At 36.6% G+C, this 26,886-nt stretch overlaps 1 protein-coding gene across 3 annotated transcripts in view; it reads right to left on the reverse strand.

Moving 5' to 3' along the window:
* CUL3 (cullin 3) overlaps positions 1–26,886 on the reverse strand; it is a 60,664-nt gene that overhangs the window by 19,434 nt on the left and 14,344 nt on the right. For 2 of the 3 annotated variants that reach the window (XM_075158199.1, XM_075158201.1), the window contains exons 2-7: positions 20,950–21,147; positions 12,897–13,010; positions 5,601–5,761; positions 4,210–4,366; positions 2,654–2,882; positions 891–1,036 (exon numbers count right to left, since the gene is read on the reverse strand). In XM_075158199.1, coding sequence (XP_075014300.1) covers positions 891–1,036; positions 2,654–2,882; positions 4,210–4,366; positions 5,601–5,761; positions 12,897–13,010; positions 20,950–21,147 — 1,005 coding nt within the window. The remainder of the gene's footprint in view (positions 1–890; positions 1,037–2,653; positions 2,883–4,209; positions 4,367–5,600; positions 5,762–12,896; positions 13,011–20,949; positions 21,148–26,886) is intronic. The other variant, XM_075158200.1, reaches the window with a different exon arrangement.

Genomic DNA, 26,886 nt, shown 5'->3' on the forward strand with positions numbered 1-26,886 from the left:
GCAAAATTATTGATTTCAAACAAAACAGCAGAGATGATAATAGACATACAGCATTAAATGTTTCTCATAAAGACCAGACACAAGGACAACTACACATTTAAAAAAAAACCTTAACATTTAATGAATACTCATTTTCACATTAAGTATAAAACATCTTCCAGCTATAAAAACATTTCCTTAAAGTTCAATGAACTCTAAAGATTTTATGTGCAAATTTAAAACCATCTTCTCAGAGACAATGGGAGAGAAAAGATGACAAACGCTCCTGAAGCAGATTTTGTGATCTTGATAAATTAATGGTACACATCACTTCTTAGTGAGAGATAGGGAAAAAGAATGAACACTTGTGTCTTCTAACATGCAAAAGCATTCTGCTTCTCAGGGGGACCAAGAATGAAGCAAGTAATTTGTTATGATCTATAACACATTCACCTCTCAGTCATAGTTAATCTTGCCATGAAGTACTGTCATGTGATTTTTGTCTCAATAAACATTGATAGCTAACATTTCATAAAATAAAACAAAAAATAAACTCTATAAAGCTATTTGCCAGCAGACGTACAACTCACTTTGGAGACAAATATCATTTAGGGTAACTCTAAAAGTTCCCAGCAGTTATATAAATTAGCCTGAATATGTTGTTTAATAAAAGCAGCTACCAAAAGCACAAAAACTGAGCATGTAACTTTCCAAGCAACTTAGGTAAAAGATTTCTAAACGTGTCAGAAAATTCAGAAAATGTACATTTTAAACAGAACTATAAATGTAGCTTATTAATAATAATCCCTTCTGAATCAGTATTAAGGTTTACCTTATCAATCATGTAGTGAACTGCTACTCTGGGGAACGTGGGAAAGATGGAAAAAAAGAAAGTTAAAATATTTAACTACCTGAATGTAGTCAACTGGATTCTTTCCTTCTCCCTCTTCAGAAACTAGTGCTTTGCCTTGCTCTCTCAGGTATGAGCTCATGCACTCGCACATTGTCTTCAGACCATTTGGCACACGGCTAAACAACTTGTACATGCAAGCAAGGTCTGGAAACAAGAATGGAGATATTATGCAGGACACCCTCTGTCTGTTACACTTCTGTAACTCATTCATAGCAAAAGACAACAGTAAAAGTTTAGCCACTTGAGCCACAAAAAGCATCCCATAACAGCTCAGGCACTGCAATCTTCTGATGTCCCCTTTCCTTTACCCCTGACGACATGCTGACCGCAGCAGCCACAAAATTAAAAACAAAGGTTGTATTCAATTATTCTAGGTTGTCCATAGCATGGAATCTGCTGTTGCTGATCCCCAGGCCAGCAAAAGTCGATGCTTGCACTAAAGGATAGTGCACTTAAAGCTTCAGTAAGATTGTGTTTTCTAGTGGTATTTAAGAACGTAGCTTCCAAGATCATCCTCCCAAAAATCAAATATTATATTAAAAGTTATAAGAAAAATCTTAAGTTAAAGCAAATAGGACAACACTAATGAGATGCCTGTTTCTATATTAAAAGCAAAAACTGGTAAAAATTGGAGTTCAATTCATATTTGTCTTAAAGTCAGCCATATAATTTTACACTACTTTGTTTCATCCATCTAAAATAATGAGAAGTGGCTTAGCTTAAACATGGCTTTCCAAAAGAGCAATCCATCCTTGTACGTTTATGTGAAATCTTATCTTCACAATACAGCAAGTATTTCCTCTCTAGTATTTAACTAAATCAAACCAAGTTTGAAAGTTAAACTAATTCCTGTATCTTATGAATACCCTTCAATATCACTGTATCCTCAGCCTGAAGGCTATCTTAACTGGATATTAAAGAAAAAAGGTTAAGTATAGTATCATCACTTTTCTTTTCAATACAGTAATACTCTTTTCTTACAGCTAAGAAATTCGCTAACTTTGTCACTATCACCTAGTAATTGTGAAGCTGCTTTAATGAACAAAGGCCATTAATCTAAGCAGCAAGTGTGTTCCCCATTCTCACAGCTTTAGCATGAGCACCGATTTCTAAATATAGATACTACAATCACTCTCTTCATCATGCTGCTTTAGAAACTTATGCTCTATCTCTTTCCATAGTAACTTTCATTCAGTCATTCTGTCCCACATTAACCTCTATCAGGGAAAACCAAATCAAGCCAAGCCCTTCTTTTTCAACCACTTCAATAAGCTGCTGCTTAAACTTTAAAAAGAGCCAATTTTTTTTCTGCAACAAAGCCATCTCCCCAAGAATTGGCCCTGCAATACTTCTATTAAATAAGTGATTTACACTAGCGCTTTTTAAATAACTGCCTGTGGTCAAAAAACTTCGATGCATTTTGACAGCTACACACTAGAGGAATGAAAGTAATAAAATGGCTCATGGAAAACAGGTAACAGAGACCGCTACAATAGATTTGTACTTTTCTTAAGAGATACTTGGCTTACAAAAAAAGTACCTGTATCTGGTACTAAATAGAAACAAGTTACACATATGGGCTCTATTTTAAAAGACCTCTAACAGTCTCTGAAGTAATATTCTCAGATGTTTCCAAAACAGAGCCACCAAAGCATTTTTACAATTACACAGGAAGACAAACGTTAAGCTCCACTTATCCTATGTTTAAAAACAATAAGCAGTATCGTAAACATTTCTGTCTCCCATACGATGCAGTCTTACCTTCTGTCTTCCCATTTTTCAGCATATGAACTAGCCCAGAGTTCTCCATTTCCACTATAGTTTTCATATGCTTGGAAATAAGCTCCCTCTCAACCACTTTCACAATTGGTTCTTCTGTTGATTTATCCAGACAATGCATCACCCGTTCTATTTCTTCATTAATTCTAGCTTCTACTTTCTTTATATATACAGAAGCACTGTTTTCAGCTAAAAATTTCTGACTTTCCATCTGTGATTAACACAAATTAATACTTTAGATTTTTTGTTTTTTAAACAGGAAAAAGGAAACGTACTGGTTATTTCAGATCAGCATTGATAAGCAAGTTCAAATAAAACCCAGCATGTCCAGCAAATGAGATCATTATACCCCCAAGATTTACATGCATGCTTAACACAAAATAAAGTGTTAAACACATAAGGGGGTACACATGCAACATGAACATGGTATTTTTCATACTAAAACAACCTAGGCCAACCTAGTTTCCAGTTACCAACTAAAGTTTTAGCCGCAGGTCCAAAGAAAACAGAAGGATGGGGAGAGGGAAGAGGCAAAGATTCTTTTCAAAATACCAGTTTATGGCATATCTGAGAGTTGTGAGGATCAACAGTTCTCGTTATTCTCGTTGGTGACAATGCTGAGCATATTATGTCAAACTGTTTTTATCCATACTGGTTGGCATAGCCTTTTGGAGGAAAGTTTTTTTTTTTTTAAAGGCAGAGCTAAGAAATAAAACTTAAATGAAAGTAATCATTTCTCTTAATTTTACGCAGCACCAACGAAAAACAGAATGCAATGACTTTTAAAAGGTTGTGAAACATATGCTTCTGATTTTCAAAGAAGTTTGGAGATCAAAGGATATGACAGACAGTTGATCCTGCATAAGAATTGGAAGACTGACAAATTATCTTATCTAGATATCTTTTAACATGTTTTACAATTCCTATCAATTTCCAACAATAGAGGAGCATGATTACACTCAAGAACCATCCAACTGGCTTTTTTCCTGAAACTCTCTCACAAAAAAACTCAGGAAATATGTAAAATGTGTTATTCGGTGGTTAGTCAACAACTGGATAGCCACTTGGATACACTTAATTCTTTGACTCAGTTCATTTTATTACAAAATATAACTCAGAATGTAGAAACTATGAAGGAAACAAAGCTTACTCAAAGGCAGTTTGACAAGTAGTCTCCCCTCTCCATTCCCACCATGAATCAGTTTGAACCTTTCATGCTACTGGTATTTCAAAAAGACTGTGGCTGCAATGCAGGGATAGACTAAGTTGCATGAAATAGCCCAAAGCAGGCACAAGATTAGCACAGTGATTACTTTATATGCTATCAGCATTCATATTTCAAAACTACATTCAAATGATGGTAATTCTGTAAAATTTGTGTTACTTTTTCTGCAAAGTTAGTAAAATTTTTTCTTATTTCATTTAATGAGATGGACATACTCATCAAATAAGTAGCAATTACTTTAAGTACCACCAATTCTCACAATTCCAAGCAGTTATAAAAACATTCCAAAAATGATATTACAACATTGCTGTACCTGAAAAAATTCTGCAGACATCTCCAAAAACGGAGCCTCAAAGTCTTCTTCATAGACTGACCTTCCTTCAAGACCTAGAATCATTAACATCTGGCAAGCATTTCTTATTGCGCCTCTGCCAAAAAGTAAGTTGTTAACAACTTGAGAAATCTTCATGCTTGTAAGACAGAGTACACAGCAGAATAACAACTCAGAACATAATATCGACTTAAATAAAATATAGTAATAGAAAATCCATCCTAAATCTCTTTGGTACATGACAGGTTTTCAAGATGATTACAGGAGCAAGATTTTTTGTTTCTGTTCTAAACTGAGGAGCTGGCAATGTTTATCAACTATTTTAAATACAATGATAGGGAAGCAGGTCTCAAATTCTACTGACTTGGAAAACTATTAAGAATATATTTCAACACACAAGAAAATAACCAAAAATACTACTTCAAAGAAAACTGAAAACTGCACATGTAGGTTGGAATTGAGCAATTCAAAACAATTGCACAGATGGAAGTTGCTGTGCAAAATTTGTTTTTTTTGTTTGGTTGTCTGTTGTTTTTTTTTTTTTTTTTTAAAAAAACAACATGAAATAAAAATGTATCGGCCAGTCAAGCATTTGGCTAGGCATAGAAACACATCAATAAAATGTGAAAACAAAAGAAATGCATCCAGGAAAAAATTCCACTTTCTGGCAGTAGGGGACAATACACAGCTGTTGCCAGGGAGTATTTTTCCCTTCATAAATTGCGCGTTGGGCAATCTCACAGAACTGCAGTAAAAGTAGCATGGAGTTTACGTATCTCCACACCCAACAGCTGCTCTGACACTGGAGAAGCACAAGAAAACTTGCAAATCTGAAGTTACTTCAGCTGCAGTATCTGCAGTGTGTGGCAAAAAACTCCACATCATCTAAACTGGCCAGAAAACCCGAGGAACAGATTTAAAAGCTCAGAGATGCAACTGAACTACGAAGAAACAGATGGATCAAAACATGAGGAAGGGAAATAGAATTGAAAAAGAAAACTTCAAAAACAATAAAAAAAACAGGTACAAGAAAATTAAACAATCTCTCAGTACAGAGGAAATACAGGGCAACAAATTGTCAAAAATCCGCTTTATAACCAAATGCTCTGGCACAAGGTAGTAATGGAGAGATTTAACGGAAGTTTTAATAAAAACCACATGATAAATATTAAAAAAATATATCTTAATGAGCTTCCCCATTTATCATTATGCTAAAACTTGATGTACAAAGAAATATTTTATTCCAGATTATGGAAAAATTTTACTTGTGATCAGAAGTGCAGCCTTAAGTAATGATTTATTTGTGTATGTTCTTGATTCACTCTTAAAAATTGACAGGTATAATTTAAAAGATGTATTTACAAACATCTTACCTGTCTACAACTTCTCCTTTCCTTTCTCTTGCAATCATATCCAGCAGAGTTTGCCGCAGGTGATCCCTAATACAGCCATAGCGTACAACTTGATCTCGAAAAATAATCAAGCCCAAATTGTAGACATTCTCCACGTTATTTTGTTGCACATACACACGGTCCTACAACAAAGGCATACACAGCAATAAAATTTTAAATTCAGTACACCCATGCTATTCAAAATGTCAAGAGATTGGTCATATTTGCACTGTACAGAAATAATCAAATTAATCTTCTCTCCTTTCTTCATAAAAAGAAATTATGTATACCCTCAAAATTCAAAATCAGTCCCATTTTCCAAAACTTCATTTACATAGAATGTACTTTGCTTAAGAGTGTAAGCACAGCATTTATGACTAAAGCATGCCAGAACAAATCTACAGCCGTGCCACTTTTTAGTTTGGGGGCAGAGGAGTCTCCAAATACTGACAAAATTAATGGCACAATCTGAAAGAGGTTTTACTTATCTACTCAAACCCCTTTCGTCCACCCCTTTTTGTTCTTTAAGAAAAATTGATTAATTTTTCCCCCATCTCCCATGCATCTTCCTACCACTCCTTTCAGGCAGACAGTTCCCCCTCAATATTCAGTGAAATTTCCTGAAATAGCATCATTAGATGAACAGAAGAAAAAGTAAAGCCAAAATGAGAACAGTTACAATCAAAACATTTAGGGATTGGTACTGCAAAATTGTACATAAGGACTTATGTCGAACCCCCCCCCAAAAATTTCACTTTCCTTCAGCTTGAGCAAGTATCTTGAAACCTTGTTATGTTTCATTAATAGTGCACACATACACACACCCCCAAACAAAAGAAAAGTAGTGGGGGAGAAGAAAGAATAATTTTTATGTTTCAATTTGGGTTTAAATTCTATCTCCCTACATAATCTCAGTCTATAGGAAAGATCAAGCTCCTCAGCTATCCACTAGCCCTATACTACCTACATTGACAAATCGAGGCTGATCCTCAGGACAGTATTCCAAGTCCATATAGCCCAAACACCACCATACAGAGCTGACTGAGACACTGCTGAGCAGACACCCTGAGTTTCTTACTGCTACCTGCAGAAATGCTCCAAAATTTTGTCTTCCCTTTTCTATTCCTCTCTCCCAACTTATCAGCTCTCTAGAAAAGAAAAACTATTAATAAAGTTACTAGCAGACAGAAAATGAGTGTATTCACTTAATATCCAGTAGTGCTGTACCGGCTAAGATCAGACTGTTTAAACCAACGTTAAGAATAGGGAAATTTAAGTTTTTACAAACTACTACTGAGATGAGCAATGATTTTTATTTTTTTTTTTCATTTCTGTCAAGGTATAATCTGTTCCTGTAATGTAACAGTTCGGGTAATTACTAAAAATACTGCTTTACTACCATTTAAACCTCAGAATGATATTATTAGAAAAAGTTAAGAGTTCTGTACCACTCACAAACCTGATTGTGATAAGGTTTTCTGAGAATTTACTAATAGCTATAACAAAATAAAAAAAAAAATCAAATTCTAAGGATAAAGGTCAATGTTTGAGTATAAAGAGTAGCTTCTCCACTGGTTCCATCTTAAGTGCTTTACCACACTAAGAATTGAAGTGTAAAGTTACTCAAACACCTAGAAAATGAAAACTATTTTTTAAAAAAAATCATGCTTCAGACTACAGAAAAAAGATTACAAAATTATAAGTTTATATAAATTCCACAATTAGAAGAAATCAGAAGGAACAGACACCACACCCTTTAGTATTTCAGCAGCTAAATTTACATGGCAAAATTACTCATATACTAATTATATGCCAGATTGCCACTTGATGACCAGAGGAAAGTGAAACACCAGGTTCCACAACTCAGGAATGATTTCCCACTTACTCCCTTCAGACAGACAGCACTTAATTTAAATGAAAAAACAAGATGGGAACAGGTCAGCTAGGCCTACGCTGTGGCTCGTGAAGCAAACTCAGTTCTGCCTCAAACCAAAAAGTTTACTAATTGGTCTTATGCAGTCAGTTTAGCAACACATGGTGGTCTAGATCTTTGGAATATGTTACTCTATTTTTTTTTCTGTTATTTAGAAACAGGGTTATTTATTCACTCTCTTATTTACACACTTGCATCTAGAACATAAGTAAATGTGATTCTAAAGTAAGACAAGCTTAAAATACACTTTCAAAGAGATGAAAGAGAAAATTAAAAAGTAATGTCTAATACACTATATAACTTCAGGAGAAAAGAATATATGTATTCTTTCCAAAGAATATTCAGGCCTCTGAAGCACAGGCAGCAGGGTATCAAAATGGATTAAAGCCATGGTCATGACTCATCTGCAGAGTTTCTGTTGTAGCAGTGCTAAACACTGCCATTATGAAATGAAATAGTAACTGCACCAGAAACTCTTCTCAATGTAACAGCAATGCCTCTTCAGTAAGCCAGACCACTCTACAATACCCAAATTAGAGTGGCAGCAGCAATGTTTGTGATACTGCTGATTTGCTTACCCTCAGTAACATTTCACTTTTACTGTTTACTGGAAGCTCTCGCAACCTGAAAAGAATAATCTTAACACAGGAAGCCCCATTTGGGAACAGGTTTGACTGACAAGGTGACATGCTACTGAACAGCAATCACTTCCCACGGGGAGAAGCAGCAGGTGCTTAAAAGGTAAGAGTAACTCTCAGGAGACAAGGGTGGAGTTTCAGCCAACAATTATTCACAAACTACAATGCTGCTTACACTGCAGAATAATTCTGATCTCAACTAAAGCAAGTTACCTACTGTAAAGTATCACCAGCCACATTTTGCCCATCTCTGCATGGATGCACTACCTGGATGACGTAGCCTTCAGACACCGTTGTGTATATATATAGCAAGTGTCTTTGATCCTAGTTCTGAAAATAAAAACAACACTTCTCTCTACTACCTAGTGTGTAAGCCATGAACAATGACAGTCATATGCGCCACAGCCAAAACTCACATAGCTGATCTGTCAGTGCTGGCCTAAATCAAGACACCGGCTTTGTGCACTGCACGGATGAGAAGGGAATGCTCTGCCCTCTGCAAAATACACAGCTGTATTCGCAAGAGTAATTGTTCATTTCTGACACTATTTAACTGGCACTACCCATATGCCTATAATGCAGCCAGGGGTGTGACTGCTGCGCTTGCATACCTGAAATTGCTTTAAATTTAGCAAGTGCAAGTAGTGAAGAAGGGACACCACAGAATGCAGTTTAGCCCAGTTTCCATAAGACGTTCCAAGAACACTCACGCTCATGTAGCTTGAAGAGAAGACCGAACAACTGCACCCCCACTGCTACTGTTACATGCAGTAGCTAAATAAAAACTATTGTAGGTACACTTACCTACACTGCAGCCATAAGCAAGACTGAATTTCAGATATGTCCAAACACAGTACGTTACTTCACTACTTGAACATGTCTTAGTACATGACTTGACCTAGTGAAGATGCTACTTAGGACATGACTTCACCGCTTCAGTGCCTCACTGCTTGCTGCAGACAGTGCCATGAATTTGCAGAGTATTACATCTATTCTGGCACTGATTACTGTAGCTAGTGCACATATACTACAAAATACAGTGGAACTATGTAAACTTGAAATTCAGTTGTGGAAACTGGAATATCTCAAGAAAGTTAGATTTGCCTTTATTGTGCAATTCCAGGTTGCAAAACCTTACACTAGAACTACATTGCACAACAGACCTGAAACCAAGCAGACTTTTACCAGACAGCACCACAACACAAGAGACAAAATGCATAAGGTAAACTTTACAGACTGTCTTGCGGAAGAGGTTCTGCACATAAAATGAAATCCTGTCATAAACCTCAAACAGCAAGTAATCTAGTCATTAGGTATCATAACAATGCACAAAGCCCATTGTACGAAATATATACATTTCTAAAAAAGATCCTATTGAATTAATTTCTATTTTAGAAGTAGCAAAATTAAACAGAGGAAAGAAATTAAGGTGGGTTGGAGAGGTGTTTGTTTTGACTTAGATCATATGGGAGTTAATGGGTGAAAATAAGCTGGAAAACAAACATGGCATTAAAACAGATTTAGTTCTTTTATTTTTATTTTTAGATATAGTTTTAGATTTATATTTATTTTTAGATTTAGTTTAGTTTAAGATGTATAATCAGTAGGCTGAAGCAAGAATTTAAGAGAGTAAGATCAGAATTCAAAAGGATGTTACATGTTTCACTTTCACTAACACCAGACTGTGGCTTGTTGGGTACTAATAGGCACATTTCCCGAAACTGATGGGTAAGTAGTTGGGATGGCCTACAAAATAAGAGGAGAAGGATAGGGTTATCCTTCATTTATAACATATTATAATTGCATATACTTCTCCTGGAAGTATATGGAGCACAAGCATACCAATTAAGAATGCCTGATGACTGAGTTTATACAGCGTTTGGTTTTTTAAAAGATAAAATATTTTTTATGTAAATTATATTATATTATATTAGCTGTGCTTGAATAAAAAGGTATAAACAACTTCTGACATAAGCATATCACTATAAAACCACATTTCGTTCAGACTCAACGTCATAAAAGAAGAACAAATCACTCCTTGTTTTAGAAAGTTCTTGAAAATCGTTTCTTTGAAGAGCAGTCAGGTCTCATCTTTGACAGATGTTCCTCCACTTTACAATTTTGTGGTACTAGCAGCTTTTTCAAGCTTTTTGAATGAACACATACTTAAGACTAGAAGTTTCCTGCTCTTAGCCTCTTTCCAATGAAGAGAATTATGTTTTACTCAACAGGATACCTCAGTGACAAAGGTGAAACTGCCAATCTTTGAGACTAGTCCCACTTTAAACCATAGCTTATGCTTTAATTTGCAATCAAAGCATGTATTTTCTAATGACAATTTGTCCCCAAGTCAAAGAAAAGGAGGGAGTCTGCCCATTGTACCAGCTCCTTGCATTAGATAGTTCTATCTAATAAAGATTAAATTTATAATCATAAAAACCAAGTTACATTATAGATGTTTAACAAACAGACATTGGTGCTCAAGTTTGAGAAGTTTATAAAAGCATTTTGAAAGAAAAACTTATTGTAAGTTTACTATTTTATTGTAGGTGTGTCTGTTCTGTTTCTTTGGGTCTCATTTTGATACAAGGAAAAAAGCCTATGGGAGGCAAATAATTAGTCAAGTGGAGGCCTCAGCTGAACATTCACTTGAAATAATTAGGAGCTGTCAAACAGCATATGAAAGACTATACATTCCAGAGGTATTCAAATTAATTTGTTTATTATTCTGTTCTGAATCGAAAATATAACCCAATGAAGTCCAATTTGCACTTGTAGGAATGCTGCAGGTCTCCATCTTCTGAAGCTTTGGTGGAAAAGAGAAGGCTGGCTTACTATTTTAACAGCACTCACAAGCTTCAAACAAAAGTCAAGGCATTGCTCTCCTGAGCACAAAAAATACTTAAGAAACAGCTCTGATCTCCCCTCAAAAGTGCTAACTGAAGCATGTAACCCTTCCCCAAAGAGGGGACTTCTTGGTCCTCAATATACTGGTCAATACACTAAAACAGGAACAGCTGATAAACCAGCTTTCTCTGACATTGAGGAATCAAAGATTTATTCAATTTAAGAGCAGCAGATAACATTGCATTATCCACTCTGATCACCTAGGTACCTTGGAGCATCCAGCACCTCCTGCACTGAAATAATACATAGTATTTGGCTATATTTGGCTAAAACACAACAGTTATTCCCCTAGAAAGCCCTGGATTCCATCTTCTAACGTTTCTGAAAGTTCACCACTAGCTTTGGTAGATTATTCTAATTGTTAACTATTCTTGAATTTGCCCAGATGCAGCTAGCAGCAATTGATTTGTATCTGTCCTTCACAAACAGATTAGAGATGCCAGGTTTTCTCATAGTGAAGATACTACATCTTCAAAACAATCTCTCAATCTTCCTTTTGGCAAGATAAGATACACAGATTATTAACTGTCACTGAAGGCATTTTATCCAGCCCTCTATCCTTAGATATGTGGTCTTTTCCCAACTTAAAAACAACCAACCAACCCCCCCAAAACCCCCAAAACAACCACACAAAACCCAAAACACGAAAGCTAGTAAATCCATGTAAAAAAATAATTAAAAATTAAGCTATGTGGCTACAATAATTACTCCAAATTCTTTAACTTTTAGTAGTTTATTAACCAAGCAGGATTTCTTCACAGCTAATACAAACAGGTTCAATTTCATAGCATGAGATCTTTAGCAGCTACAAGATAAGATCTTAGCTCCAGTTGTTCAGCAGATAAGAGTACAATCTCCGTTAATCATCTTTTTTTTGGGGGGGGGGGGGGGGAGGTGGGGGGAGAGGAAGGCGCTACTATTATCTGTCCTTCACTGTCTAATACTGCATGAAGTACTATCTTCAGTATGATATTTTGGAAAGAAAAGATTTTACATAAAAAACCCAGTGTCTCAACATGTATTTCTTTTCCTTCTGAAGTTAAAGCCTTTGGCTAGAAACTATGCAAAAATACACTCTCCTGCATCCTCAGAGCATGCCCACCATTCTAGGAATTTAACCATATACCAACTACCTACAGCATAACACAATCCAGACACAAAGATGTAAGGCCTCCTCTCTTCAAAAAAGGCCTTTTGCGTTAGTTATCAGGTAAGGAATGGTTTTCTTTTTTCTTTTAAAATTACAACCATGCAACAAAAGATCAAATTCTCATCTACGTACACTGCTTAATCTTGTACCCAAGCTCTGTATGAACAGCAACGGATTCAATTAGAATTTAACATTCAAGGACACAGTCTGTACCTAAGCAAAGTTATCCTCTTCAAACCCTTAAGCTCAAGAGAACAACTACATTGGAAGTTTGAGGAGGCTTTACACCATCATGCTTTCCACAGTAAGAAACCACCACTAAGTGAACTAAAACATGCAAGGAACATCTATAACCTGCCAGAATGGGTCTGATTAGCTTATTTTTTAAGAATTGCAAAATTCAATCATTTTTCAGACATTTTTCAAGTGATAATGAGATAACCTGAAAGAAGAATCCAATTATAATTTGTCACACACCCATAATAGTCTTGCATGCATACAGGGAATTCAAAACAAGGGACAGACAGTAGTCTTCAGAAGACAACTGGTAAGCACACCTTGCTTTTTACCCCTCCAGCTCATTTGTTTACATTTGTCGAAAGACAATTTACTGCACCAAGTTAAATGTGTGAAAAAAACAGAATACCCACCATATACATCAGAATGTCTCTAATCATCACCATTGCGGTTTGATGATCATTCCATGCTTGGTTTAATGTTTGTAGAAAGTTGTTATTCAAGGAGTTTAACACATCTTCTCGCACCTGAAGCAGAAAAAAAAAAAATTGTCATAAACCTAAGTCAGTTTCTCCTGCATCATTCAAATCTCAACAAGCTTTGCTTCAAAAAAAAAAAAATTCTTGCTCCTCTATGAACTTGAATATTACAAACAAGTTCTTGCTTTTCCTGGGTGCTGATCATCCCTACCTTGTATTTCACTTCTGTGGAAAAATAAGACTTCACACAATTAAGAAAAATCAGGCTAAAAACAAGAGCAACAAAATAAAGATGGATATTAAATTTCAAAGGAATACCTGAAATCTCAAATGTTAAAAATATTTTTTTACAGCTCCATAAAGGTTTAATTTCCTATGCTGTAGTGTTTCAGTTAATGTTAACTTCACTATCGCAAGTAATTTCAGAGTATTGGGTAGTACCGGTAAGTGTTACAAACAGGAAGAAGTACAGATGGAAAATTGGCCATGATGACATTTAGAAAGACATGCTGAGATAGCATAAAGTTACAGCAAACAACAGTTCTAAAAGGAAACAATCACTTGGTAAAGACCAGACTCTTATACTAATAGCCTATAATCGCCAACAAGAAGACTCCAGAGAACAAAAGAAAGTCATCATTGTTTTTACGAATGTATTTGCTAGTTGATTCATTTGTCCCATCAACTTCAGGCTTTATTTCTTTTTGACAGTACTACTCCCTATTAATAAAAAAGAACATCCAGTTTAACATTTTAATTTTCATGCAGTAGGCATACACTATAATGCTTTTACTCAGGTGAAAGAGAAACCTGAGGGAATGTCCAAAAAAAAAAAAAATATTCCAGAGTTAATAAAACCTGTGATTTGATTTTTGACATAACATGCAGAATACATTCTGCCCTCTGTTGTAACCAAGCAGAATATATTCTTACATTTATAGATTTGCATTTAGATTTGTGTGATAGCGTAAATTTCAGTATAGAGAATTCAAACAGGAAAACAAAACACACATGATAAGCAGCCACAAGCTGCACCAACATCAGATGCAACCACCTGACAGACTTCATTCTGTCATTCAAGTTTTATGAAGTTATTAGGCAAAACCAGCATAACAAAAAATTCAGTCTGCCACACTACTATATATACTCCATAAACTTAGATGAGCACCAGAAACATAGCATGGCATATCATACGAACACAGTGGTCTCTTCTCAAGAAGCTGTGGAAACTTATCCCCATAATATTCACCTTGTTATTGAATCTAAGCAATAAAGGTATGCTTGTAGGTTGTTCAAAGCTTTCCGAAATCTTCAAACATGTACTCCCCAGACCTGAGCAAGGCGTCTCCTCCTTGCTTTTGGAAAACACAATATGCAGTTTTAAGTCACAACCAGCACTGCTTAGCCTCATCCTTTCTGATAGTCATCATCATTTACCCTTTGGTCTCCCAAATGTGTGCCCTGTTGTCATCCAATCTATGTAGTTTTTAGGCTAAAATGTAAATATGCATTAAAAACTTCATCAGCCATACTTGTAAAGAGTATGCAGAATCTCCCAGAACAAGAGAAACAAACATGACATGGTTGCTTTCACTTCTTTAGTCAATATGGAAAAACATTGGAAACATTGTTTGGTAGATCACCCAACCAGTAAAATTTACCAAAGCAAAACTGAAAGCATGATTACTTTTACAAGCACAGATAACCAAGGTCGGGATTGATCAATTTTACCCAAGTGTATGTACGAGGCCATCACAGAACTCTTCAAGGATCAAAGATTTTTTTTTTTTTTTTTTAACAACACAGAGGCAATGTGCTTTTATAATTACACACATCCATCACAATAATCCTACTAGACCAGCCAGTAACAAATCACATACTAACTGGCAGCAAAAGGGGGAGCTTGCCACCAGACAGCAATGACGACTTGCTTCCAAGCAGACATGGGAACGCTCAGATCTGCACCACCTCTGCTCCATACAGTATACCATGTGGCTTTCTGGAAATGCGTTTTAAGTCCAGGAATGGGTGCTGTACAACAAAACTACTCGAAGACTCTCTCTGTGAAGCTTCTCAATGACATTCTCCTAGGTTTATTTTAAGCTGCAGAAAGGTTTGGGAAGCTGTTCTTTTAGTTTCTACAAAAGCCAACCAAATTATTGCTTACAACAGCTGTCTAGTTAATAAGCATTGAACACATTCCTTGTATGGGCCGTGAATACAACAATATTACAGGAAAACTACTATAAAGCACAAAACATCTTAGCCATGCAAGGTGCAGAGTCAAACCACTTTGGTGGAATAAATGACTTGTAGTAAAAAAACCTGGATATCCACGCTCTTCTATAGAGAAGGAAGCCATTCAGAGACACAGCTGCTGCTCTTCCAAAGCCTTAAGAAAATTTCAGCCTCAAAGATTTTTATCATCAGAATGTTACTTTCAATTAGCTGAGCTAATTGTAGTGATTTCTATGACAATCTTTGCAGTTATGGAGTAAATTGGCAGGCATATCCAGCTTAAATAAGACTGTCCATATACAGTCTCAAAATAAATCAGCAGCTTTGCAATCTACGTAAGGTCTTCGTATATTTGCAAGGATGAAATCTTGTCTATAACTTCAGGCTCAACTGTATTTTATACTGGATACAGCTCTTAAGGAAATATAGCACCCTCCCCCGCCAATCTCTTAAGAACAGTTTGTTGGCATAAGCTTTCAATACCTTTAAATAGCTCTCTATTAAGTGTACACAAAGCAGACTTATAGCCTAGTATTTTCTCTCTTACAGTGCCTGGCCTGACGCAGCAGCACGAATAGCTCAATTATGTAATTTCCACTACTGTAAGGACAGCCAGAACCTTCTGTGGAGAGCAGCAGTACAGAACAGCACTTTCTGAACTAAGGCCTCAAGGTCTCAGAACTTTTATTACGGAGTTTCTTCATCTTCTACGAAAGTCCAAGTAGTCCAAAAGATAGTATTCCGAAATCTTAGAGTTCTAACTAAGTTAACAGATTAACTGTGACTTTACCAGAAGTGTCTGTTCACCCCTGCAGCTGCTATCCTTCTGCTGAAAGAAAAAATACACTGAAGAATATTGATGATTCTGAATTGCATTTACTTTCTGGCAATTCCCTCACATCCTTTTGTCCTCCGTATAATTGCAGACTTGCACAAGATCATCTTAAAACATCATTAAGGAAAGAGAAAGGCAGGTAACACTTCGTACATTGTCAGTCAGGCTTACAGTACACCCTAATGCTCACTAATTGTTTCCTACATGACTCCTCATGTCATTCCTCCCTATTTCACAGATGTTATGGAAATAATTTCAAACTCCCTGTAGGAGATTCTTATCTTCTCTCTCCCCTTCTCTCTGCGACACCACAATAGCAAATCTTAAAGCTTGCCAAGGATCCTAGACATACCTTTATAAGCCCCAGAGTAGACATGCTTCCTTCACCCCATACCTTCTGCACCAGCGCCCCATACAATTCCTTCTGCACTTAACAACACTGCCACAAGGACTGGCTCTGTGTGCCCCTTACCGAAGGCTTTCTTGCATGCCTGCCTTTATTATTATTCTGAAATAGCATGCACTGTCGCTACCTAAGTCCACCACTTGTATCAGCAAAGACCACCATGTCATAAGGCATTCTGGCATGCCAGCAACAGACAGCAACAGAAATGTTTGGTAAGATCAAGAAATCTTATAGGACATGAGAATATCCCAAGCATCTCTTCCTTTTCAGTAATGCTCTAGTATCTCCCCAAACCAGCACATTTCAGCCACTTAAGTTTAGGACAGTTCTTTACGTCTCTGAATCTCTGACATACACTGAATAGAAAAACCAACAAAACTGTATTGGGCTTGGCCAACAAATCAGTCAATTCCTTTGTCACACACACACAGAGTTTACAGAATGTATGATATGTTGCATGTCATGGGTTTAGATTTCACTAGACTATGAAGTGTTCATAAAAATGAAGGGAACTTTAAAAATCTTATCCTGCAAACTTTTTAACTTCAAGATTTTTTTATTCTAACACAAGTGATGTTGCTTACCATCAAATGGTTTAGAAAGCTGTAAACTAAGCTTTGTGTGTTTGTTTTTTAAAAACATTTTTACAACATTTGTGTGAAGAAGTAACAGACGAGGCTCGAGATGTGCAAAGGAAGAGCATCCACATCAAGCTACAAGATTGCCAAAGGACAAAAAAGGGAGAAATCAGTGAAGTACCAGATGCGCAAGAATTAAAAGCTTGAATTAAGATGAAAGGTTTCAGTACTTTTTATTCAATGGTATTTTTAAATTCAATTCTACATATACTATACTTTAATAATGATGTCAATACACAGGCAAAGACAAGTTTTAGCATGTCCTTACTGTAGTAAAAACAAGGCAGTTCAAGACAGCTGACTCCTGTCAATGATGTAGAGTAAGCTACCTGGCTTACCACTGCCTTCACCAAACAGACAGAACCTGGTGACTGTAACTACAAGCCATTAGGGTCTGCAAGTTCAAAACCAAGCATACTTGTCCTGGTTTTGGCTGGGATAGAGTTCATTTTCTTCTTAGTAGCTGGTATAGTGCTGTGTTTGGGATTTAGCATGAGAATAATGTTGATAACACACTGATGTTTTAGTTGTTGCTAAGTAGTGTTTACACTCGTCAAGGACTTTTCAGCTTCCCATGCTCTGCCAGGTGCACAAGAAGCTGGGAGGGAGCATAGCCAGGACAGGTGACCCAAACTGGCCAACGGAGTATTCCATACCATATGATGTTAAGCTCAGTATATAAACTGGGGGGAGTTGGCTGGGGAACAGCGATCGCTGCTCAGGGACTGGCTGGGCATCAGTCAGCAGGTGGTGAGCAATTGTATCATGCATCACTTATTTTGTATATTCTATCATCACCATTATTATTATTATTATTATTATTATTATTAATATTTTCCCCTCCTTTTCTGTTCCATTAAACTGTCTTTATCTCAATCCATGAAATTTACTTTTTTCCCCCGATTCTCTCCCCCATCCCCCTGGGGGGGGGAAGGGGAGTGAGCGAGCAGCTGTGTGGTGTTTGGCCGCCTGCCAGGTTAAACCATGACAGTCCTTTATAGTAACTTGCTTGGGTGCTTGTATCTTGTATTGATCATGTTTGCACCTATCATTTTATTTACAATTAAACAGGCTGAAAAGACAGTACGTGGTATTATGTTTTCTTGTTGAGAAGTTAAATAATTTTCTTCCTTAAAGTGTTTGGTTTCTTTCTAATAAAAATGCTGAGTAAGCACAACTTTCATCTAGCAATTAAATAAGCATAAAGTATAAATATAGCTCTTAACTGTGCCACAGCAAAAATAAAAACTTTCACTTTCCAAGCTTGAAAACTATTTGTAAAAACATGTGAACAAATACATAGTCTCTTCATCTATTCTTAATTAACTAGCATGACTGGAATACTACAGGAATGTAACATTTTTGTAGAAAGATAACCAGCAGGTGTGGACAGCAAATGGCAGTTCTGTTTCAAGGATTCTAGCAATTCAAAATTTGGGTTTGGCTCCTCAGAAGCACTCCCTGAACTGAGTGTAGTCCTTTATTAAAATCTGTTCATTTCTGCACATTTTCATTTTGATAAAAGTTAACAGATTTCATGAACAACATTTCAGTTGGCAAAATCCCCCTCTTCTAAACTCTAGCACCCACCAGTGATTCTCTGAATAGAAGTTTACAAAGACTTGTGATGACAGCATTTATTGTTAATTAGCTACTTAACATTTAACAGAGAACTGCTCCTGGAAAGAGACACTGAAAATACAAGATTCCTCTAAAATTTCTGTTACATAAAGTGTGAGGTTAAATAAAAACAACTTTTTAATCTATCTTTCAACAAGTACTAATGTCACAATCATAAGATGCCATTATAGAACTGATCCTATTCTTAATAAACAATGCACAATTTTTTCCATACTTCCACCTATAACTGCCTCAACATAACATCTTTAAGCAAACCACCAAAAAGGACAAGGAGTAGCTTTGAGCCTACAGAAGTTTTCTTTACTGTTCAGAACTTTTTGACAGAAGTCACATTTTCTTTTTTTTAATCTTTTGCTGGGATTATTTGACTTACAGGACAGCATTATCAGACATCTGAATAATTTCGCCTTTTTACATTCGCAGCATTTAACTACTAAAAGTCAGTAGTTAGCCTTTTTATTTGAAAAACTTTTGGTCATCTATTTTTATGTTACCCGTACACATAGATATAATCTGATTAATCACATTAAAATCAGAATACTAGATAATTGGAGAAGATTTTTTTTTTAAGCATCAGATACAATAGCGTTAAGTGTCAGAAAGGCATTTCTCTACACTGGTATCTGTGCAATCATCTCAGCCAGTGCAGTAACAGTACAAACTCACAGGATCTTCTGCTCTTTTGTCAGTTTGCCACGATCAGCACTTCAGAATAATTAATTCTGCATATGGATAATTTTTAATATGCAGAATAGCTAGGAACACAGATAAGAAGCTTTCCTCAAATTAAACCAGGATAAACTAAAGCCTAGGAAGAATAAAAATTTAGTGTCATGATTATTATTAAGTACAGACTGTAAACATAGGCATATACAAGAACAAGGCACAAAAAGCCTCAGCCATTTGCCACGTTTTGTATGAATAGTACAGATTATGAATGCACAGATTATGAAAACAGAAGTGTTTGAGAGTCACAGATGTGCTACAATTATAGAATAGAGCCATAAATTATTTAGCCACTTCATACAGGATGTTGCCTCTCGTGCAAATAGTAAAAAAGCCCCATATTCAAAGCAGTTTTAGACTATACTTGTCTGGACCACACCTTTGAAAACTAAGATTTTAGAAAAGAAATAACACAATTCTCTGCCACAGCAGTAACCCCAGTTAGAATGCGCAAAAAGTTCCCCAAGCATTATACATTATTTAGACATAACCTTCCCATCCACTCTCTGTAAGTAATCATCCAGCCAGAAGTAATCATCCAAGACACATGATGGTGTATGACTTTCTTTTTCAAATCTTGTAGTAACAGGACAAAAATCTGATACTCCATTTGGACCCACAGCCAGTATATGGGATCAAAGTGGACATGCGTCTCTTTTCAAAGATAGGCAGCTATGGATGTTAGTGCAAGGATTAAGTAAGCCATCTTCCCTAGACTTAGGATCCTATTACCACTAAATATTATCTGGACCCATAAAAAGTGAGTTTTAACTTTTTTTTTTCCCAATGACATACTTATTAATCAACCCTAAACTTTCCTCACAAAGACTGAAGAGATGGTTCCATGTTTCAACACGAGATGTGAAGAGCCCTTTTCTCAGATGATACATCTTCAGAAACAAGAAGTTTCTGCATGTCATTTTAACTGAATTACATGGTTTTGAAAAGGCTGAAGTGATAGAATGCAGACTACTCAGGACTTTTGTTGTTGCTGAGCTGATGTTTTTGTACATTGCCTACCGCCTCTTTAAATAGCATAATCCTAGCACAACTTTCTCATTAACTTGTGAATTAGTTCATTAGCCCATAACAAACAGGTTCTTACATTGGTATTTATTTTGTCCACAGATGAAAAAACTGACTGGAAAACAAATGAAAATTTGTTCTGAGAAAGTCACAAAATGCCACCAAAAGGCCACAAACCTTTTTTAAATAATTCCCAGCTCTCAACAGTTATGCTTCAGCTAAAGTTGTTTCCTGTTACACACTTCCAAATACTTCCTATGATCCGCCCTCCATCAGTAACTTACAACAAACAGTATCTGGAATGTGAAATCATTTAAGCTTGATGTTAGCTCTAAGCTACCATTTTTGAGGGTAGCAATACAATTTCAACACAAGGCAACATAATAACATAATAAAGTTAGATTTTTTGTCATTTAAATAACTATTCAGAATTCTTTCATATGAGGCACCTCAATTTTAGTTCATAAAATGACATACCTTGTTTATTAGATGCTCAGTGACCACTTCTCTCAGTCCAGTGTAGAGTTTTTCACCATGTTTATGCAACACCATTGTATATGCATTCCTATACAGCTCCTCAAAACTGAGACCACTATTGTTCTTACGCTGGATTTCTTGGATTGCATTTTTTAGAAGATCCCAAATGCTGTTCACATATTTCTCATCCATAGTCATCTGTAAAAATAAAACAAAACATTATTGTTTAGAATCAAGAAAGATCACTACAGAAAGTTATCTTTAGAAGTTGTAACTCCAGGAGCAGTAATTGCTTCTGCCACATTTTGTTGATTCCATTATCACAAGGTTTCTCAAAGTTTATCAAAAGAAAACCAGTATTTATTAAACTAGTAGGGATTTCAAGAAATAGTTATGAAAATTACAATTTGCTAAAGTTTAATGCTTTTCTCCTTCAGAGCTGCAAATCCAAAAAATCCAACTCCAGAGCCTGTGCAGGTGGGAAGGCAGGTAATCGTGGACATGGGTCTCTTCCCTACTCTTCCTCCACAGTGTTAACAGTCAGTTAACTTTCCTCCCATATTAACATGCTACTTGGCACCTCATAAGTGACACTGCAACACTGATCTGCTTAACCAGACCCCAAATCAACTTGTACAATAAAATATAATAATGTCAAACACAGAGCTAGCAAACTTACTTAGTCATCTGCTTAAGCTAACTAGGTATTCTTTATTTAGAGCAATGTACTAATGGCCAAAGAATTACATGCCTACAATATTGTGTCTACAATTTAAATACTTACACATGTTGTTGAAAAACCCCACAAATGTCCAAAATTAACATCTGTATTGAACATATTTCCATTGCACAAACATGGTTAAATAACTTGCTACAAGATATGCATCTGCTTGATCTGTTATTCAGACACTATATACTTCAGTAAATACACCAAAAAAAAACTACAGCAATAAAGAAAAATTCAGAGGAAGAGAGAAACTCCTGTAAGAAATAGTCTCAACATAACAGCAAACAAACTTTTGTCCTCTACTACCCAGTGCTTAGTGTGAATCAGTTTACAATTGTGCTTTACCAATGAAAAGGTGCTTCAAAATACAACGCTTTATAGATAAAGTGGTATCTGGGATGGCAAATAAGTGTAGCAACAAAATATCAGATGTCAGTATTCCTTAAAGTTTGTGATTTGGCCAAGTTTCATCACCCAACTGAAAAAAAACCAACCACTTTTCAACTGAACCGATTTTAAAATACAATGTTTAAAGTTCAATTTGGTTCAGTTTATACAAAAAGGAACTGATCTAGCATTTTACATCTAAAGAAAAAGGCTGAAGAGAGGGAAAAAAGCCACTATTCCCAGAATTACTATGGAGAAAGAAAATATCCCTGAGTCTACCAATACTGTCAAAGCAGCCTTGAAAATAAGAGCTGAAAGTAGTAAAAGAGGAAAGAATAATGGTATGACATTATAGAGGAAAATCATAACCACTCTGGTCTACTTCTCTTCTCCCTTTCCTTCCACCCAAAAAACACTAAGTGAATAAAGACATGGAAGACTAGATCTGCCCGCATTTGTAATCAAACACACAGAATGATTAGCAGAACTTTTTTCATTAAAAGTATATATTTACATGCAATTTCAAAATATCAGGTTTTCTAGGCATTATAAATAAAAGTAGAGCTCATAATAAGGATAAGCCATTCACCGCCTTGGGAGGGAATGGGCTGCTGAACAAAATCAAAACAAGGCACATACTCTTTCATCCTTCTAGTCTTTTGGAGTTTTGGTTAAATACAAAGATTTTCATGATAAAAATAATCCTATCGCTACTTTTTCCACTCTCCTGATACCAGATTCACTAGCCTACTAATCTGTATGTATCCAAAACTTAAAAGACACATCATTGTACATGTAAAACCAAAAAAATCACAAACACATTAAAAAATTCTTAGCTCCCTATCTCGCAAAACCAAAACCTCAAAGTAACAGAGAAATGGTGGAATGTCATCCTCCCCCTGCTTTTTGCTTATTCTGCTATGTATAATATTAAAAGGTCAGTTATTTTCTTTTTAATTTGCATTTGCTACATTGGTGCCTCTTCAGGGAAATTATTTTCTAAAGCCTTCCTGAACAAGCAATTTTACAAGTACTGATAATGAAGGCAACCATTTAGAATTGCAGACAGCAATCCAAGTAAAAGCTTTTCAGTTTTTCTTTCAAAAAACCCAAGGTTTTGTTTTCAAACAAAGCATAGACTCAAACCAACACTTCCCAATGCCATTTTCTCCCCTTGCGAATCAAAAATCTCCTAGCCAACATAACAACCCTTTTTATCTCAACTACAATTTAATTGCTCGCTGTACTTTAAAAAAAAGTATGATCTGTATAAAACAGGCAAATCACCAGCCGCTAGTTTGAAGAGTTATTACAGCATTGCTGTTTCTGGGTTGGTCAGTCAGTAAACATTTCTGTATGTTACAGATAAGCAGTACATTTAATAATTTGGATCTGTTCAAGAAAAAGCTAAAAGTGAACTGTTTAATTCTTCTACTTTTAATCCAAATGCAATAAAAAAAATGAAGGAATGATTGTAACATGATTTGCTCCAAACTCACTGAATACAAACATGAATACTGAGCTTTCTGCCACTTAACAACTGACACACCATGAGATGCTCTGGAAGCACAAGAAAGATCCATAAAACGTAATTTTAAGGAGTACACATGCCCATGGGATAAATACACAGAAATATTTTAAATTGTATTATAAACTTATCTTATTATCTTTTAAGACTAAGCCTCTCAGTACAGTGACCCACTTTAGCAAACCTGTTCCCACAAAACCTCACAGATACTAACCTAAAGCTCTAGGATATCAAGTCAAAAGAGCACTGTCTTCCAAAGAAGATCTAGCGCAGCTATCTTGTTTGCAGCAGTGTTTTCTAACAAAGACTCCTAATACTTTAAATAACTCCACTCTACCGGACAGTAAGTCACTGCAGTAAAACTTTAGCAAAAATTTATTATTTCCTCTCCGCTGCTGAAAAGTAGTTTAGCTTTTGAGCAGAAGAGGTCTTCCTGTATCACTATCCTCAAAGTTACGTAAGAATTGCAATGACTAAATCTACCCTTGGATTATTTAACTCACAGGTTCATGTCTTTTCAGCCCCCTTCCTTAAGTCAGGCTTGTATGCAGATTTTAAAAAAAACAAACAAACAACTAAGCAATAAATAAGTTTGTGATGCTACTATAACATTTTTGCATCTTTCAGAATTCTGTACAAAAGCATCCCTAAAAACACTATTAGAGAACCGTGATCCTAATCCCCCAGTCTGACCCAATAGTGAAGATTTATGCAACTCTCTAGATCCCTACCAACAACAAAGCCTATAAGTGATCCACATCCACAAATATGAATACAGGATCAGAGCCCAAATGTTTTTCCACGCTCATTCCCAGATTTCTTCTAATGGTTATATTTTAAAAGTGAACTCCACAGTTGTAATACAGTTGCCCTGCTTGTGCCTTCTATTCTTGCAGATTTAAGCAGAAACTAGATTACTGCTTCTGCTGGTGCTTTGGGGAAAAAAAACACAACAACAAAAAACCCCAAAACAAAACCACAAACACCCATGTTCAGAAAAGCATTCACAAGCAAAATCCCAGTAATTTCAGTAGTGTTTACACCCAGATTCACCAAGATAGTAAGAAGCCAATGTCCAAAGAGAGGAAGTGTGTTAATATACTCCAGTTTATCTGAACATTACCTTTCTTGGGGAATGGGAGAGAGATCAAGTCTGTTATTGGCAGGAGAGATAGCTGTTTATAAGAAGCTGCTAGTTGGAAAACTTCCACAAACCGCTGCCCAAATGCTAATGATTCAAAGATGCAACTTGAACACAAACATCTGAACTCAAAGCATAGAAGTACATCTTGAGGAAATTAGACTAAAATATCAGTGTACATGAAAGTGCAATCGTTCCACCAAAAAAAAAAGAAGTCTGCAAAGGACTCAAAAGGTCCTTTATTCCACAGTACTACCACAGTGCAGGATCAGATGCATGCAAGCCCTTTCTTTAACAATGTTTGTCTATCCTATTAAAAATCTCCAAGACCGAATAAACAATCACTGTCAGCAATCTGTTGCCATTATCACCTGAAGAGCACAACACCAGCAGGTAAAGCTAGTAACAGTCCTTAATATACTTCTCAGCATCGCCCTCCTAGAAGCTAACACCACGGACACCACCTCTTTTGAATAACTTTATCAGCATTCCTTAAATCAGAAGGGGCAAACAGCTAAACTCCAATAGCTTTGGTATTAACATACAACTTCACAAAATATTACCATCTCCCTTCTAGTCATGTAGTTCAAAGGGAAGTGCAACATCCTGTCCCTGGGGAGGAACAACCCCATGCATTAGTACCTGCTGGGGCCAATTGCTGGAAAGCAGCTTGGCAGAAAAGAAGCCAGGGCTCTTGGTGGACATCAAGTTGACCATGAGCCAATGGGCCCTTGAGGCAGAGAAGGTTAATGGTACCCTGGGCTGCATTTGGAGGAGTGCTGCGAGCAGGTCGAGGGCTCTACTCAGCACTAGTGAGACACATGTGGAGTACTGGATCCAGCTCTGGGCTCCCCAGTACAAGAGAGACATGGACATACTGGAGAAAGACCAGTGAAGGGCCACTAAGATAACTGACTGGAGCACCTCTCATATGAGGAAAGGCTGAGAGAGTTGGGTCTATTTAGCTTAGAGAAGCCTCGAGGGGAATCAAATCAATGTGTGTAAATACCTAAAGGGACGGTGTACAGAAGAGGAAGCCAGGCTCTCTTCAGTGGTGCCCAGTGACAGGACCAGTGGCAATGGGCACAAACTGAAACACAGGAGATTCCCTCTGAACATGAGGAAAATTTTTTTTACTGTGAGGGTGACCAAGCACTGACACAGGTTGCCCAGACAGACTGTGGAATCTCCATCCTTGGAGATACTCAAAAGCCGTCTGGATTCGCTCCTGAGCAACCAGCTATAGGTGACCCCACTTGAGCAGAAGGGTTGGACAAGATGACCTCCAGAGGTGCCTTCCAACCTCATCCATTCTGCGATTCGGTAATACACGTAACAGCTGTACACTGAGGAAGCAAGAAAACCAGGGCTCCCTGGGTAAGTGTGACCTATTAAAACTGGCAGTACCAGTCTTCCAACCGAAACGCATTGCAGGATAACAAACGTGAGCGACAAAATGCTTGTGGTCACCACTGGAACCAGGCATTTGTTCCCTAGCCTACACCAACTACAGTCAAAGAACAACACTAAAACTCCCAGATTCACACAGAACATCAAACAGATCGACTGCCAGAAATCTAGATTACTTTGTATAGAAATAAATGCTTTGGGGTATAACTTCCATTCTATACAATTTAGCTTTTACAACACTGTTTCCTTTGAACACAACTTCCTTTCATATTCTTGTCAGTTGGTCATCTTGCCCTTAACACTACTTGCTCCTCTTACTTAGACAACCATGCTTGAAGTGCTGTGAATTGTAAGGAAAGGTAGTTACAGGAGTAAACTGTTCAGAACCTGCTGAATTCTTGATGGTTTACACCTTCTTACTCTTATTGGAAATAGCTAATTAGAATGGTTAAGAAAGAAGTGAGGAAGAGATAATAGATGTCCTATGATCTCGGTAGGAGTATCCACAGTATTTACCAACCAGCAGAAAACAGGAGGCACATGAACTAGACTAGTGACTCACAAGACTAGTGACTAGACACAGCTGCTCATCCTTCCTGCAGAAGAAGTTTCTAGACAAGTTCTATAAAGTTCTCACAAAGATCTCAGACCAAACAGGCCATTGTTAATTCTCAGAAGTTTTAACAGACAGTAAACACACTTGGAGCACATATTTACCTTTAAAAAGTTGCAAACATTACTACT

Source organism: Calonectris borealis, chromosome 9, assembly GCF_964195595.1.
Source record: "Calonectris borealis chromosome 9, bCalBor7.hap1.2, whole genome shotgun sequence".
NCBI lineage: Eukaryota > Metazoa > Chordata > Aves > Procellariiformes > Procellariidae > Calonectris > Calonectris borealis.